The sequence below is a fragment of the Lactuca sativa genome, chromosome 5 (genome assembly GCF_002870075.4).
Source record: "Lactuca sativa cultivar Salinas chromosome 5, Lsat_Salinas_v11, whole genome shotgun sequence".
Lineage (NCBI taxonomy): Eukaryota > Viridiplantae > Streptophyta > Magnoliopsida > Asterales > Asteraceae > Lactuca > Lactuca sativa.
The window spans coordinates 214,702,071-214,717,950 of NC_056627.2; the positions used below are offsets into that span (position 1 = coordinate 214,702,071).

Consider the following 15,880-nt stretch of genomic DNA (forward strand, 5'->3'; position numbering starts at 1 on the left):
CCCACCGCTTCCTTGATTGGTAGAGGGTCGTTAGCCGATCGGGTAGGATAGGGCAACTCTTTCCTCATTAAAAGTATAATGAATTTATAAAAGTAACTAAATGTTTTTCAAAAATTCCTAATCTTAGTTACTTTAGGCAAAAAGTGAAATTGATGCAATTCCATGAAACTACACTTTGTACCCTTGCTAAGACATTAGTGGAGCGTGTGTGGTTAATCGGCACACTAATTGGGTTCTAAGCAAAGGTGGCAAAGGGTGACTCATTGTTTGTCATAGTTCGATGGAGCGTCTGTGGTTAACCGGCACATCGAATAGGTGACTGTAACAATGAGGGCACCTTGTACATTTGCATGGTTATTCACACCTGCTTTGTGATTCGGCATCCCGGTTACAAACTTAAGGGGATATCGAGATTTAAACATTCCATTGAAAAGTTCAATGAATCTCAAAAGATCTAGGAGTTTTCAATACATTTAAAACTTAATCTCTTTTTTCATTTTTCATGGTGGAAAATTAGTGAATCGTTATTCACTTGCCTTCAAATTATTTGCATGTTAGATTACGGCATCCCTCTTCTAATTTGTAAATAATGTTGTTGGATCCTAGCCCAATTTCTCACTTGGGTGTTTAATTGGGGATTCATTTCTAATCAAACTTTGTCTCTTTTCTATTTTAGATGTCGAACGTCAACAACAACACTTCCGGCTCAAATTTCTCCGGCTCGTTCTTACTCATGAACTTGTGTGGGAGACTGATTTTTCACGGGTCCAATTTCAATGATTGGATCCGCAACATCCGAATGGTCACTTGTTACGAGGACAAAGAGTATTTCCTCGATGAAAAGTTGAAGGAAATCAACATCAACACTACCTCTGTTGAAGAGATCGCGGCCTTTGAGGCCCATGAGCATGATGCTACGAAAGTTCATTGCATCATGTTGGCGACTATGACTGTAGAACTCCAGAAGTCCTATGACGATATGTATCACTATGAGATGCATCATGATCTGTTGGACCGGTACCACCAAAGCACTAGGCAAGAAAGGTACAAGATCATCACTTTGATGATCACTGCCAAAATGGATAGTGGAGAGTCCCTTACCGCTCATCTACAAAAGATGCAGAGATATGTTGATCGCCTGCTGAAGTTGAATGTGAACTTTAATGAAGAGATGGAAATTGACGTCATCCTTCACTCCATGCCTCCCTGCTATAACCAGTTCCACATGAATAAGGAAGAGGTCACCTTGAGCAAGCTTCAAGGCTTGCTAAGGACTGCTGAGAGCAATCTCAAAGATAAGTCTGTTGCATCAACTCCTACTCCTGATGCCCTAGTCTTGGCAATTGGGCAAGGGAAGGGTAAGAAGAGGAAGACTCCCTCAAAGATCAACCACAAGGGAAAGTACCAAGATGGTACCTCTTCTAGTGGAACCAAGGTTGGTTCTGCTAAACCCAACTCCAACCCCAAGGAGGCAGAGTGCCACCACTGCCACAAGATAGGGCATTGGAAACGAAGTTGCCCAGAGTATCTGCAAGCAATCAAAGATGGGAAGATCAAGCCATCCTACGTAGGTATTTACATTATTAAATCTAATGATTCATCACATGCTATTTCTTGGGTACTTGAAACAGGATGTGGTTTTCACATTTGTTCTGATTTGTAGTGCCTAAGAAGAGATAGGGATGTGGAGCATGGGAAGATAAATTTGATCATGGGGAACAGAAGATCGTCGCCTGTCACCAAGATCGGAGTTTACTCTTTAGTGCTCAGTAGTGGATTAGGATTAGATTTAAATAATTGTTGCTATTTGCCAGATATCGCAAGAAACGTCATTTCATTTCATGGTTTGTATAGACAAGGTTTTAGATATTCACTTGATAATGAAAAGGGTTATATTAATGCTTATCTTAATGGTGTTTTCTATATTGAAGCGTTGCCTTGTAATGGAATATATGAAATTGTGATGGTTGTAGATAACATAGGAAATGATGTGTTGTGTATTGATTCTTCCAATGGTTTGGATAAAGCATGCTTGTGGCATTGTCGTCTTGGACACGTCAACAAGAAACGCATAGCCCAGCTCCAAAAGGATGGAGTGTTGGAGTCATTTGACCTTAGGGACGATGATGTGTGCGATTCTTGTTTACTTGGAAAGATGACCAAGTCACCCTTCAGTGGCACTTGTGAAAGGGGTGAGGGTTTATTGGATCTCATACATACCGATGTGTGTGGTCCCTTTAGATCCACCACAAGGGATGCAAGATGCTTCTATGTGACTTTCACCGATGATTATAGCAGATATGGGTATATCTACTTCATCAAGCACAAGTCAGAAACCTTTGAAAGGTTCAAAGAGTTTATACAAGAAGTGGAGAATCAGTTGGGCAGGAAAATCAAGATGCTTCGATCTGATCGAGGTGGAGAGTACCTAAGTCTTGAATTCCGCGACTACCTCAAGGAATGCGGAATTGTTTCGCAATTAACGCCACCTAGGACACCGCAATTGAATGGTGTGGCTGAGAGGCGTAATCAAACCTTGCTAGACATGGTTCGTTCCATGATGATTCGTGCTTCACTACCTATCTCATTCTGGGGGTATGCCTTAGAGACTGCCGCCCATATCCTTAACTTAGTCCCTACGAAGAAGGTTGCCAAAACACCTCACGAAATGTGGACAGGGAAAGCTCCCTCGTTGGCACATATCAAGGTTTGGGGTTGCGAGGCTTTTGTAAGACGAGAGGCTCACGACAAGCACAAGCCTCGTAGTGAGCGGTGTATTTTCATCGGCTACTCGCAGAAGTCCTTTGGATATCTCTTTTATAGACTGAGCGACAATGTTGTCTTCATCACGAGGAGATGGGTTTTCCGAGAGCGAGAGCTCATATGCCAAGGGGAAAGTGGGAGGAAAATCGATCTTGAAGAGATTCAAGAGTCGAGCGATGAAGGAACCTTTAACGTTGGCGCTCAACCTGAGGAGGAAACTCCGGTTGAACCGATTGACGATTCCTTACCTCTTAGACGTTCCGAAAGAGTTAGGGTTCAACCCCAGTTTTATGGTTTTCATATTACTACAGAAGGGGATACGTTCATTAGTGATTGTACACTAGTGAATTTAGATGAACTTAACAGCTATAAGGAAGCCATGGCAGGCCCGGAGTCTGCAAAATGGAAAGAGGCTATGGACAACGAGATTCAGTCCATGTACGACAACCAAGTTTGGAATTTGGTTGACAATGTGCCAGGTCGTAAGACGGTCGGGTGCAAGTGGATCTTCAAGAAGAAGACCGACATGGATGGGAATGTACACACCTATAAAGCACGATTGGTTGCGAAGAGTTTCACTCAAACTCCTGGAGTTGACTATGATGAAACCTTCTTACCATTGCGAAGATAAAGTCTATTAGGGTGATGCTAGCCATTGCTGCATTTCCTGACTATGAGATATGGCAGATGGATGTCAAAACCGCTTTCCTTAACGGAAAGTTGACTGAGGATGTTTACATGGCTCAGCCAGAGAGTTTTTTCGATGCGAAGCACCCTAATAGAGTGTGTAATCTTAAGAAGTCCATTTATGGACTGAAACAAGCGTCTCGCAGATGGAATCTTTGTTTCGATGAGAAAGTCAAAGAGTTTGGTTTTCTGCGAAGCGAGGATGAATCATGTTTATATGTCAAAGCCAGTGCGAGTATAGTTAGCTTCCTCGTATTATATGTCGATGACATATTACTCATAGGAAACGACATCCTGACGCTGCAGGAAGTAAAATCCTGGCTTGGGAAGTGCTTCACTATGAAGGAACTCGGAGAGGCTGCCTATATTTTGGGAATAAGGATAGTGAGAAACAGAAGTAAAAGACTAATAGGACTTAGTTAGAATACTTACTTGGACAAGGTACTAAAACGTTTTAGTATGGAGAATTCCAAGAAAGGGGAGTTAACAATCGAAAGTAATGCCAAGTTGAGTAAGACTTAAAGCCCAAGTACCAAAGTCGATATAGTAGAAATGAGTCGAGGACCATACGCTTCCGCAGTTGGCTCGATTATGTATGGTATGAATTGTACTCGCCCTGATGTGGCCTTCGCTTTGAGCATGGTCAGCAGATATCAAGGGAACCCTGGCAAAGCACATTGGACCATAGTCAAGAATATTCTTAAGTACCTTCGGAGGACTAAGGAATGGTTTCCAGTCCTCGGTGGGAGTGATGAATTAAGGGTGCGAGGGTATAGTGACGCCAGTTTTCAGACCGATAGGGACAACTACCATTCGCAGTCGGGCTGGGTCTTTACCCTAAATGGAGGAGCAGTGACTTGGAAAATTTCCAAGCAATAGACCGTAGCTGATTCAACGTGCGAATCAGAGTATGTAGCCGCGAGCGAGGCGTCAAAGGAGGCGATATGGTTGAAGAACTTCGTTGGAAACCTTGGAGTTGTGCCATCCATAAAGGAGCCCATGGAAATTTTCTGTGATAATGAAGGAGCGGTTGCCTTGACCAAGGAACCGAGGGATCATGGGAGATCTCAACATATTGTTAGAAAATATCACTTTATTTGACATCGGGTGGAAGAAGGACTCCTCGTAGTGAAGAGCGTATCGTCGGAGGATAACCCAGCAGATCTGATTACAAAGGGATTGTGTAGGGTTAAACACTTGCAGCATGCTAGGAGCATCAGACTGAAGGAAGATATTAGTTTAGATTAGATAACCTCGAAAACGTGTAATAGAAAAATGTATTTGACATTTGATGATTGAATAAAAGAGTATTATTTAGAAGTAATGTTACTGTCTTATGTTGATTATTTACATGTTGTTTCACTTTGCATGTTTTGACTTCCTAAATAATAAGATTATCCGAATGTTCCACGCTCGCTCATACTTTGGGAGTAGGTATGAAAGAAGATTGTCATGAATTGGTTTTTATATTGTCTAAAGTGTATTAGACATAACAAAGGTTTGTTGCAACATTCATGAGTACTTATGAACTTGATTTCAGCATTGGATTAAACCCGCGCTTGTTGGAATCACTTCATGGAATTTATCACTAGTGATCGCATGACGATAATATTATATGTTCTTAAAACCTAGATATATGGTTATTGTTTACTAATTGGTTGTGCGTTGATAATGCGTAAACGCATCAGTAACTTGATGTTATAAAACGCATTGTTGTGTATGATTTGATTAGTGAATAGTAAATGCATATAAGTCAAAGTTTATCTGTTCCTTTTATCCTAAGAGGGTAAAAGCAATATCAGGGCCCCTCGATGATTTGGTTTGACTTATGTGTCGAGCCCAGTCAGGACTGAATTGATGTGTTCAATTAAGTTCTATGTTAGAAGAATAAATAGATCGAGAAACAAACTGTTGGACAATAAGTATGACTATGTTCCATGTAATTGTCCGAACGATATCTAGAACTGAGGACTATACAATCCCTTATCTAAAGGACAGGTTACTGATAAGATCAAAGTTTGACAGCATCTTTGAGAGCTACGATTACTAATCATATTGTATTTACATTTGTAGTTACTAGACTTATCCAAGTGGGAGACTTTTGGATTAGTGTCTAAGCCCGTAACTATATCTGGTAAGTATTTGACCAGGTTGTGCATGGTCCTTTTGGGTTGCCTTCACCAAAGTAACATGATAGGATGATTTATCAAGTGAGAGGTTATTATGGTTTATTAATATATTATATGAATAATATATTAAAGGAGAAATCATATAGGATAATTAATACTAGAAAAGAATTAATTAAGAATTAATTATGTGGCTAAAAGACATTAATTAAATAACGGGGACTAAAACTATCAAATGTGTGATAGTTGAATATTGGGTTGGGAAGCCTTATGGACTAGGCTTGGACGAAATTAGGGATGTATCCATCCTAATTTCGGCCATAGAGGCCCTATTCCAGAAGCTTCCTTGGACTGCTTAAGGCCTTAAGGCCCATCCTAATTACCTGATCCTACCCTAAGCCCTTCATCAAACAAGAACAGGAAATAAGGCCAAACCAAACATTCTCATGCTATAAGATCTTAATTATGTAAGGTCGTGATGCCTACACTAAGCAACTACAGTAATGATGTCAATTTCATATAAGGGAGAACCCTAGGCTTTCAGGCATCATATAATCAGCCAATTTTATCATGTAATTCCTGAAGATCCCTAGCGTAGCACTAGCATGTTGTTCTAACATATCACATAATAAATTAATTGTATGGTATATTGGGGTCAACTTACTGGCTTCGGCTGATCGTACACCCAACATCCTCCTTTACTTAATTTGAAAACCTTTAGAAAAATCATTTTGAAAATCCTTTCCTTGATTTGAGATTGGAGTTACACAAGTGTTCCTCCAATTCACTCAAACCAAGGCTCTGATACCAACTTGTAACACCCATAAATTTCATGCCAAATTTGAACATTTAAAAACATTTCAAAACCATTAAATCATTACAATCTTGTTTATAAAATGTATAATATCATAGTTTTCTCAGAAACATAAACAAAACATGAGGAGATGTACGATAACACCTTTGCCTTGTCGCGATCCCTTGATGTACCTAAAACAATAAACTGAAATTGTAAGCCCGAAAGCTTAGTGAGCTCCCCCAAAATACCCATACCCACAACAATATATATAATAATAATAAACAACATACTTTGGGTCCAGTCAACCATCGGGTTGGAATACCCCAGGCCCTCAACCATCTGGTTGGAATGCTAACATACTATGGGTCCAATCATCCTCGGGATGGGATACCCTAGGCCCATAACCAACAGGTTGGAATGCCCACATACTACGAGTCTAATCATCCTCGGGATGGAATACTCACGCCCCACAACCTATAGGTTGGAATGCCCAGGTCTATTGGCCTCCGCACAAAGCAGATAAACCTCAACCGCTACGAGTCTACAGACAATATTTGATCTAACGGATCATATCACATAGCACATGACACCATCCTATCTGCCAGGATGTTGATCTAACAGATCATACCACATATCATATAATATTATCCTACCCTCTAGGATATCGGTCTAACAGGTCATACCACATACCATATAATATTATCCTACCCTCTAGGATACTGTTCTAACATATCATACTAGCATAACATAACCAGATAATTATCCAAAGGGCCGACCTTGGTGCCTTAGACCCTGGAGTATAGTGAGGATAACTCACCTCGCAAGTAGCTCGAACGGTAGTGTCAAACTCTTCCAGATGTAGCTCCAACTCCAACACCTATATTCACCAATGCCCTTTGCAATCAATATTCAATTTACCAAAATACCCTCAGAAATCAACTGGTCAACCCTTGGTCAAATTCAAAGTCAACTGTCACGGTCAACAGTCCATGTGGACCTCAACTCGTCGAGTACCCTTAGCTACTCGCCGAGTTCCTTGCATAACTTGCCAACTCGCCGAGTCACTCGTCTGACACACCGAGCCTAAGGCAATCTTCAACGGACTCGTCGAGTCACTCTACTGACTCGCCAAGTCTACGACAATCTTCATCGGACTCGCCGAGTCGACCATGCCACTCGTCGAGTCCCTTCGGTCCTTCATCCATACAGATGCTTTTTTAAGCTAGGCTAAGGCTCCATACTGCAGATCCAAGCTCCTAGGGCATGTTTATCATGTAAACTTGCAAACTTTACGTGCATGCAAGGTGCTAATGACTTAAATCAAGCTAAAGAAGAGGTTCTAGGCAAAAGAACTTCACCAACATGCTAAAGACTGAGGCTTTATGATGATAAGAGCCAAAATGAGCCTAGATCTGAAGTTGCAACTTCAGATCTTGGTTCATCACTTGAAATGCAACACCAAAAGCCGAAAATGGTCCCAAAACTCAAATATAAAAGGGATCTAGCTAGAAGAAGCTCAAGGTGATGACTTGATACCTTCAAATGATGATAAACTGAGGTAGATTTCAAATCCCTAACTGTTCCTTGCTCAAAGCTTCTTGATCTTCTAGGCTTTCATCACCAAGATCCACCTTTCAAGCTTAAACACACAAGTATGGAGAGAAAAATGGAGATTTAGGGTTTTTGGACTCACAGGGGCTGCAAGGGAAGGCTAAGGGGGCAAAGGATCCTTTAAATAGGGTGCAAAACCAAGGAGATTAGGGTTTTACCCTCTATCTCCAACTCGTCGAGTCACTCTTCCGACTCGGCAAGTTGGTCACTTAAATACGTGGCCCAAACCCGCTCCTACTCGACGAGTCAGGGCACCCACTCGTCGAGTAGACCTTGAAACTTGAAATTTAAAGTCATACTATCAATACCTGCGAATCGGAGCGTTACAGTTGCTCCATATATGTATGACACTATCTCTATATAACTGTATCCTAAATAACTATTTGATTTGAAAAAGAATTTCCTTTATAAGATTATATTTCCGAACAAAGGTAAATTTATACACAATTTATAGAATCCATTAAATTTGGTGATAATTCCACTTATCTAATTGAAATGAAAGAATTAAGGTAAAAGTCCATTTTTACCTTCAAAATGAACACCCAAACACCCACTAAGGGTATAAGTGAAACTTTCTTATGAAATACATTTATATTATATTTTTAACGTTAATCTTTGCAGTCGTTCTTCATAATTGCCTTCTGCATACAGAATAAGTTCACAGAGAAACTTTTGTTGACTGAAAAACTAAAATCTAAAATCTAAAATCTAGTCCTTTAAATATACGTCCAGTCATTAGAGGGCATACCATGTCCGCATAAGCCCTCTGCAGATTCAATGATTATTTTTGGAAAAATTGGTTTTTATTTTTTATTATTTTTTGGAAAATTGGGGTTAGAAAGTGATTTAATTAGTCAAAACATCTACATATATTAACAGTCTATAGGGTATTTAAAAATGATGCATATGATATTGATTGTTGGGAAAAATATTAACAAATATATTAGTCAATTTTCTTATTTAGGCCCACCTTCTCCATCTTCTGGTTCATCTCATACTTCTTCCCCACCTCATGATTTCGTTACCGAATATGCATATCTATGTATGTTGTCCTTATGTCTGTCCTTATCTTAGGAGGATTATGAGAGCATGTTTGGAGGATTATGAGAGCATGTTTGGAGGTTATTTAAAAAAAAACAAATGATGTTATACATATATAAAGCTCACTAGTCTACATTGTTTTATAAATACCAGTGTTGTAAAACTCGCCGAGTTGGCCGATTACTCCTCCGAGTACTCGCTACTCGGCCTCTTACCGAGTCGAGTTATAGAATCTCGAGTAGTCCCCAATCGACCCTTACTGAACTGAGTAGTATTGTAAAATTCAGTCAACTCGGTGATTAATATGTATAATATACTGAATGATTTATTATTTAACTCACACACATGTGATTGTTACTACATACGTATCTTACATTTTCAGTAATTATTCACAAAATAAGACCATTATATGTTTTTCAGTTTTTATGTATTCACATGTTTTATATATTTCAATCAACTTATTATTTTGACTTATGATTTTGACATATATAATTTCTCTAAAAATAATTCTACATGAATTACCGAATCCGGGTACTCCCCGAGTACTCGCTACTTGGTAGTCGGCCGAACAGGTACCGAATAACGAGTTTTACAACATTGGTAAATACATCATGTAGTTCACCATGAACCACTAAGTGTCGTGAACAATCAACACTGTAACTAATGATGACATTACTGTTATCAGGGTCTTGCCAAACTCCACCATCTCTACTATTCTTTTGTTAATCTTAACAATCCAATCCATACATCATGCAAGTAAAAATTTAAAATTGTGATATTTAAGTTGGTGATGTGTGCTGTGGTATTTTCTTAAAACATTCTACATGACACTCATTTTTTTTTATCGTTTGTCATGTTTATTATGAAGTTGTACAATATAATTTGGATTGTAGCATACTATTCGAATTTCAATTAAATTTGTGGTTTATATGTTTGTTTATTAGCTTACTAAATTTGTGATGCCATGCTATAAATCATTTAATTTTTATACTTTAGAGTTGTACAAATTTTTACTTTTATCGTTCACAACATTTACTAATCATACAAAAACCAAAATCTCTTGGTGCCTTTTATTGACACCATTCGGTATTTGGGTTTTTATAACTCTTGAGTGATTGTTTGTAACACTTTGATCGATCCTTCTTATTGTCAGAAATCTTAGAGATTTACAAATAACATTTAAAAAATACATATGAAGTAGGTGAGCATTTAATTGCAAAAATTAAATTCTCTATTTTGTTTCATAATTTAGGTGAGGAAAAATGGAGCACATAGATTCACACACGCGGCCCCAAGTGGCTCCAAAAACATGGGGCAATACGATCCCGATACATGTCAATATTCAAATGGTACATGACAAAAAAAAAAAAAACTTATAAATAAAATATAAGTTATATATTAACTATTATTAATTAATTATTTTTTTGAAAATATTATTTTAATATAAAATGATTTTAGTATGAAACAAGCTTTTACTACGACACCGAAATATGTATTGTTATATATTTCATTGTTTAGGTTGTTGAAACACATTTTTATAATTTTTATAATTTAAATTAGTTACATAAAGTGATAATATTGTATGGAAAACTAATATAAAAATAAAACTTTATCGTATAAACCGATAAAAACAATACATTGTTGAATAGATCAGGACCGGCCCCGAGTATATTTAGGGTGTGTGATGCATATGTCGCCAGAAGACACAAAATTTTAATTTATACATGTTCCGTGACTTCCATCATTAATCTGTCATATTTCGTTATTACTTTTGCTTTTGTCATTAATCCGTCACTAATTTGTCTTTATCCGTTGCTAATCCAAATTCTTAAAGGGTTTATTTTTAATTTTCGCACAAGGTTTTCAAAATCAACAGTCATGAAATAGATAAAAAAAATATATATCTAATGTAATAGGATGAATTAGCAAATTTTCAATTACAAAATTGTGTAACTTTGGCCCTTAATATTTTTATTTTTTTAAGTGAAAAACTATTTTATTGAAAAATTAGAAACAAAGTAAAATATTTTGTCCATAAATAATATTTTTTAAATGTTATTAATTGCATCATATATATCATTTTAATGCTATTATAAAATTAGTATATGCAAAATTGCAAATAGAAGCTAATAATGGTTTAATTAAACGGTGTAGTGTTTGACTAGTCTGGTTCGGTAGGCGTTGCATTCTTGTTTCTTCCCACTTTCGTTACCTTACCCCCATAAAAACCCCTTAAATCAAGATGTATTCCTCCAACTACACCTACCAATTCTCAGTGTATAGAGAGAGAGAAGGCTCAACAAACCTCTCTGCATTTCGATTTTCGATTTTCGATTTTCTATCTCCGATCAACGACTCGAAACTATCAATTCATCGTTGTTTAATCGGTTCAATTTTGGGGTGTAACAATGCAATCGGATTCCGTAAAAGTGTCACCGTTTGAATTCATGTCTGCTGTTTTTAATGGGAAAGTAATGGATGCATTGAACGCATCGGAATCGGGAGAATTGACGATTCCACCGTCGTTGAAGATGCTGGTGGAGAATCGTGAGCTGCTGACGTTGTTTACAACGTCGGTTGCTGTGTTGATTGGATGCTTCGTCGTTTTGGTGTGGCGGAGATCGTCTACGAAGAAACCAGTTCAGGAATTGGAGCCTATGAAGATCGTTGTGCCGAAGAGAGAGAAGGAACCAGAGGTTGATGATGGCAAGAAGAAAGTTACGATTTTCTTCGGAACACAAACTGGAACTGCTGAAGGTTTCGCTAAGGTGAAACACCATTACTGATGCATAATTGCATATTTTTCAACCATAAAATTTTGTATTTTATAACATTATATTTTTTTTACAGGCACTTTTAGAGGAAGCCAAAGTTCGATACGAGAAGGCTTCTTTTAAAGCAGTTGATTTGGTAAGTTTTGGATCCTACAATCAGATTCTTTAATATCTGATTCTTGAAATACTAATTGAATGTTGAACGCCAATAATTATATCAATTGTAGGATGATTATGCTGCTGATGATGAAGAGTATGAAGAGAGATTTAAGAAAGAGTCTATCGCCTTTTTCTTTTTAGCTACGTAAGTATTCATATCCCATTTCTAAAAATCACAAACACCATAAATAGGTATTACATAGTTGTAAACTATATACCTTCTAATCAAATCTGATATCATGATATGATAAATGATTGTGTAGATATGGAGATGGTGAGCCAACAGATAATGCTGCAAGATTCTATAAATGGTTTACAGAGGTAAATGTTTTGTTTCTACTAATTACTAAATCAACATGATAGATTGATAATCTCCAAATAAATTACTTGTATTAAAACTATTTTTTTTTTTTTTTTTTTTTTTACTCATGTAGGGTGATGCAAAGGGAGAATGGCTTAATAAACTTCAATATGGAGTGTTTGGCCTTGGTAACAGGCAATATGAGCATTTCAACAAGGTAATAATTCATATAACTTTTCCTTTTTCTTATGTTATATGTAATCCATTATACCTACATATTTCTTTTTAATGTTATACAGATTGCAAAAGTGGTTGATGACACTCTTGTAGAACAAGGTATGTTGAGTTCAATTCCCTAAATTTAATCCACAATTTGTGAAATTTGTAAATAGATTTTCATTTACTTTTTTCAGGTGCAAAACGCCTTGTTCCTGTTGGCTTAGGAGATGATGATCAATGTATTGAAGATGATTTCACTGCATGGTATTAACTTTTCTTTAATCTAATTTCAACTTACTAATCAAATCATCGGACAAATTTACAATAACTTTTTTCAAAAATTTACAGGAAAGAATTAGTTTGGCCTGAATTGGATCAATTATTACGCGATGAAGATGATTCAACTGTTGCTACTCCTTACACTGCTGCTGTTTTGGAATATCGCGTTATATATCATGAAAAAATCAACTCATATACAGAAGATCTAACTCATACAAATGGTCATTCAATTCATGATGCTCAACATCCATGCAGGTATATATATATATATATATATATATATATATATATATATATATATATATATATATATATATATATATATATATATATATATATTCATTGGCTAGAATTTATATTCAATCTTTACGACATTCTTTAACAAACTGACGTGAATTTTTTTTTTTAAAGATCGAATGTGGCATTCAAAAAGGAGCTACACACCCCTGAATCCGATCGATCATGTACTCATTTGGAATTTGACATTTCTGACACTGGATTATCGTAAGTTACTTACTTACACGATTGATAACAATTTAATGGATTTGTTATAGGTGATGAAAGTTATTTATTTTGTTTTTTTTTTTTTTTTAGATATGAGACAGGGGATCATGTTGGTGTGTATTGTGAGAATTTAAATGAAGTGGTGGAGGAAGCCATTAAATTATTAGGTTTACCAGAAGACACTTATTTCTCAATCCACACCGATAAAGAAGATGGAACTCCAATTGGTGGGGCCTCCTTGCCTCCTCCTTTTCCTCCATGCACTTTGAGAAACGCATTGGCTCGTTATGCAGATGTTTTAAGTTCCCCTAAAAAGGTAATTAACATTTTCGAATCCGAAATTGAAAAACCTTAAAAAAAATTATTTAATTATTTATTTAATTAATTAATTATTTATTTATTTCAGTCTGCTTTGATTGCTTTGGCTGCTCATGCTTCTGATCCTAATGAAGCGGAACGATTAAAATTTCTCGCATCGCCAGCTGGCAAGGTAACGATTTTTTCTTATATTTCTTAATTAATAAACAATTAAATTTTTTTGAATATTAAAAATTGATTTAATTTAATGTTATATTCAGGATGAATATGCTCAGTGGATAGTTTCAAGCCAAAGAAGTCTTCTTGAAGTCATGGAAGCATTCCCGTCTGCTAAACCTTCGCTCGGTGTCTTCTTTGCTGCTGTTGCCCCTCGCTTACAGCCTCGATACTACTCCATTTCTTCTTCTCCGAAGTAATTAAAAAATTAGTTTTCTACTTTTCTTTTATGTATTTATTTATTTTAAGTTAATAATTTATATCCAATTTTGTTATTTCTTCAGAATTGCGCAAAACCGAATTCACGTTACTTGTGCATTAGTTCACGAGAAAACACCAGCAGGCAGAATCCACAAGGGCGTCTGTTCCACGTGGATGAAGGTAATTATTAATTAATATTAATTAATTAATAATTACATCACTCCCATCGAAATACAAAGCAAGTTTTTTGATTATTTTTTGGTTTTATTTTTCAGAACGCTGTGCCTTTGACCGAAAGTCAAAATTGTAGCTGGGCGCCTATATTTGTTAGAACATCAAATTTCAGACTTCCTTCGGACTCAAAAGTTCCGATTATCATGATTGGCCCAGGAACTGGACTTGCTCCTTTCAGAGGCTTCCTTCAAGAACGATCATCTTTAAAGGAATCCGGTGTAGACCTCGGATCCTCTGTTCTATTCTTCGGATGCAGAAATCGCAAAGTGGTATGTTTTTTTTTTTCCAAAAAAAATAAATTATATTTAATATGTTTTAATAAAATGTTAAATTGATTTTTCTTTTTCTTTAGGATTTTATATACGAGGATGAATTGAACAATTTTGTGGAAACCGGTGCGCTTTCCGAGCTTATTGTTGCTTTCTCGCGTGAGGGCCCCACTAAGGAATACGTGCAACACAAAATGAGCCAAAAGGTTGGTGTAGGACCCACTAAATATATTTAAATTTTATTTTAATTTGTTACTTTTTTTTTTTGTTAATATAAGATTTTTGTTTAAACAGGCTTCGGATATCTGGAACTTGCTTTGTGAAGGAGCGTATTTATACGTATGTGGTGATGCTAAAGGCATGGCTAGAGATGTACATAGAACCCTTCACACAATTGTTCAAGAACAGGTGCGTTTAACTTTTTTAATAAAGCTAAATTTAATATTTATATAAAAAATTGACTTATGGACATTTTTTTTATATTTTTTTGGGTCCATGTATATTTTTATGTGGCTCAAAATTGAAAAAAATGCTACACCCCTTATTTGACTTTTGGATGTCGTGTTCTATCATTTATTATTATTGTTTTGGGGTGAGAGACATGATTGCGTGTCACTTTCTTGACCAATTATGGAAAAATCAGCTATTTAATTTAAGGTTTAGCTAATGAAAGCGTCATAATTTTAATAATTTCAGGGATCTCTAGACTCTTCTAAGGCAGAATTGTATGTGAAGAATCTACAAACATCAGGAAGATATCTTCGTGATGTTTGGTAATGAGGAAAAGGATACAAATAATTTATAATTCTTATTTTATTTTTTCTTTTTATCTAAGTTCTTTCTGCCTACTCATTTTTTTTGATGGTGTAATGTAATTTGTAAGATGTAAGATGTAATTTGGGAAGAGGGTGGTGGTGCATTATTTATTGGTATCCGAATTGTATGTCTTGTGTAAGATGTAAGATGTAAACATGTGTCTTTATGAAGTCCAAACACTTGAAATTGTTACCTTATAACTCGATTAATAAAAGTTGTTAAGCATATACTTATTATATTTCTATTATATATCATAAGCATCCAAAAAGAATCCAACAGAAAGTATGCTATCAAGAGGACACGTGACAACATAGCTATAACCCGTAATAGATACACTCTAATGGCACCAAAGTGACTAATTGGTACACTGTTTTTTAATAATTAAATAAAGGCCCATTTCTGACTTCTACGGCTGAAAAAAAAAAAAAAAAAAAACTACCAAAGCAAACGATTTTCAAACTCTACAAAGAAGCGACACCACTAAGCGTGCTATAACAACAGACCTACACTTGTGTTGTATGGGATAAAATGATCATCTTTAGATTTTTATGTTTTTGTGATGCTAA

The 15,880-nt window shown here is 36.3% G+C and overlaps 1 protein-coding gene across 1 annotated transcript; it reads left to right on the forward strand.

The window, feature by feature from the left end:
• Nucleotides 1-11,276: 11,276 nt before the first annotated feature.
• LOC111913873 (NADPH--cytochrome P450 reductase 2) lies at nt 11,277-15,541 on the forward strand. Its single transcript, XM_023909586.3, has 17 exons — nt 11,277-11,792; nt 11,875-11,934; nt 12,026-12,102; nt 12,221-12,278; nt 12,392-12,475; nt 12,558-12,594; nt 12,672-12,741; nt 12,826-13,011; nt 13,168-13,260; nt 13,351-13,576; nt 13,667-13,750; nt 13,839-13,990; nt 14,079-14,175; nt 14,271-14,498; nt 14,582-14,704; nt 14,793-14,906; nt 15,195-15,541. Exons 1-17 carry the CDS (start codon nt 11,433-11,435, stop codon nt 15,273-15,275), a joined length of 2,130 nt encoding a protein of 709 aa, XP_023765354.1. The 5' UTR covers nt 11,277-11,432; the 3' UTR covers nt 15,276-15,541.
• The last annotated feature ends 339 nt before the right edge of the window (nt 15,542-15,880 follow it).

Excerpts from the sequence above, each read along its gene's own strand:
- LOC111913873 (XM_023909586.3), top strand. The coding sequence starts at position 11,433 with ATGCAATCGGATTCCGTAAAAGTGTCACCGTTTGAATTCATGTCTGCT. Across the intron at positions 13,261-13,350 it reads ATTTCTGACACTGGATTATC|ATATGAGACAGGGGATCATG; the intron begins GTAAGTTACTTA and ends TTTTTTTTTTAG. Across the intron at positions 14,907-15,194 it reads ACACAATTGTTCAAGAACAG|GGATCTCTAGACTCTTCTAA; the intron begins GTGCGTTTAACT and ends TAATAATTTCAG.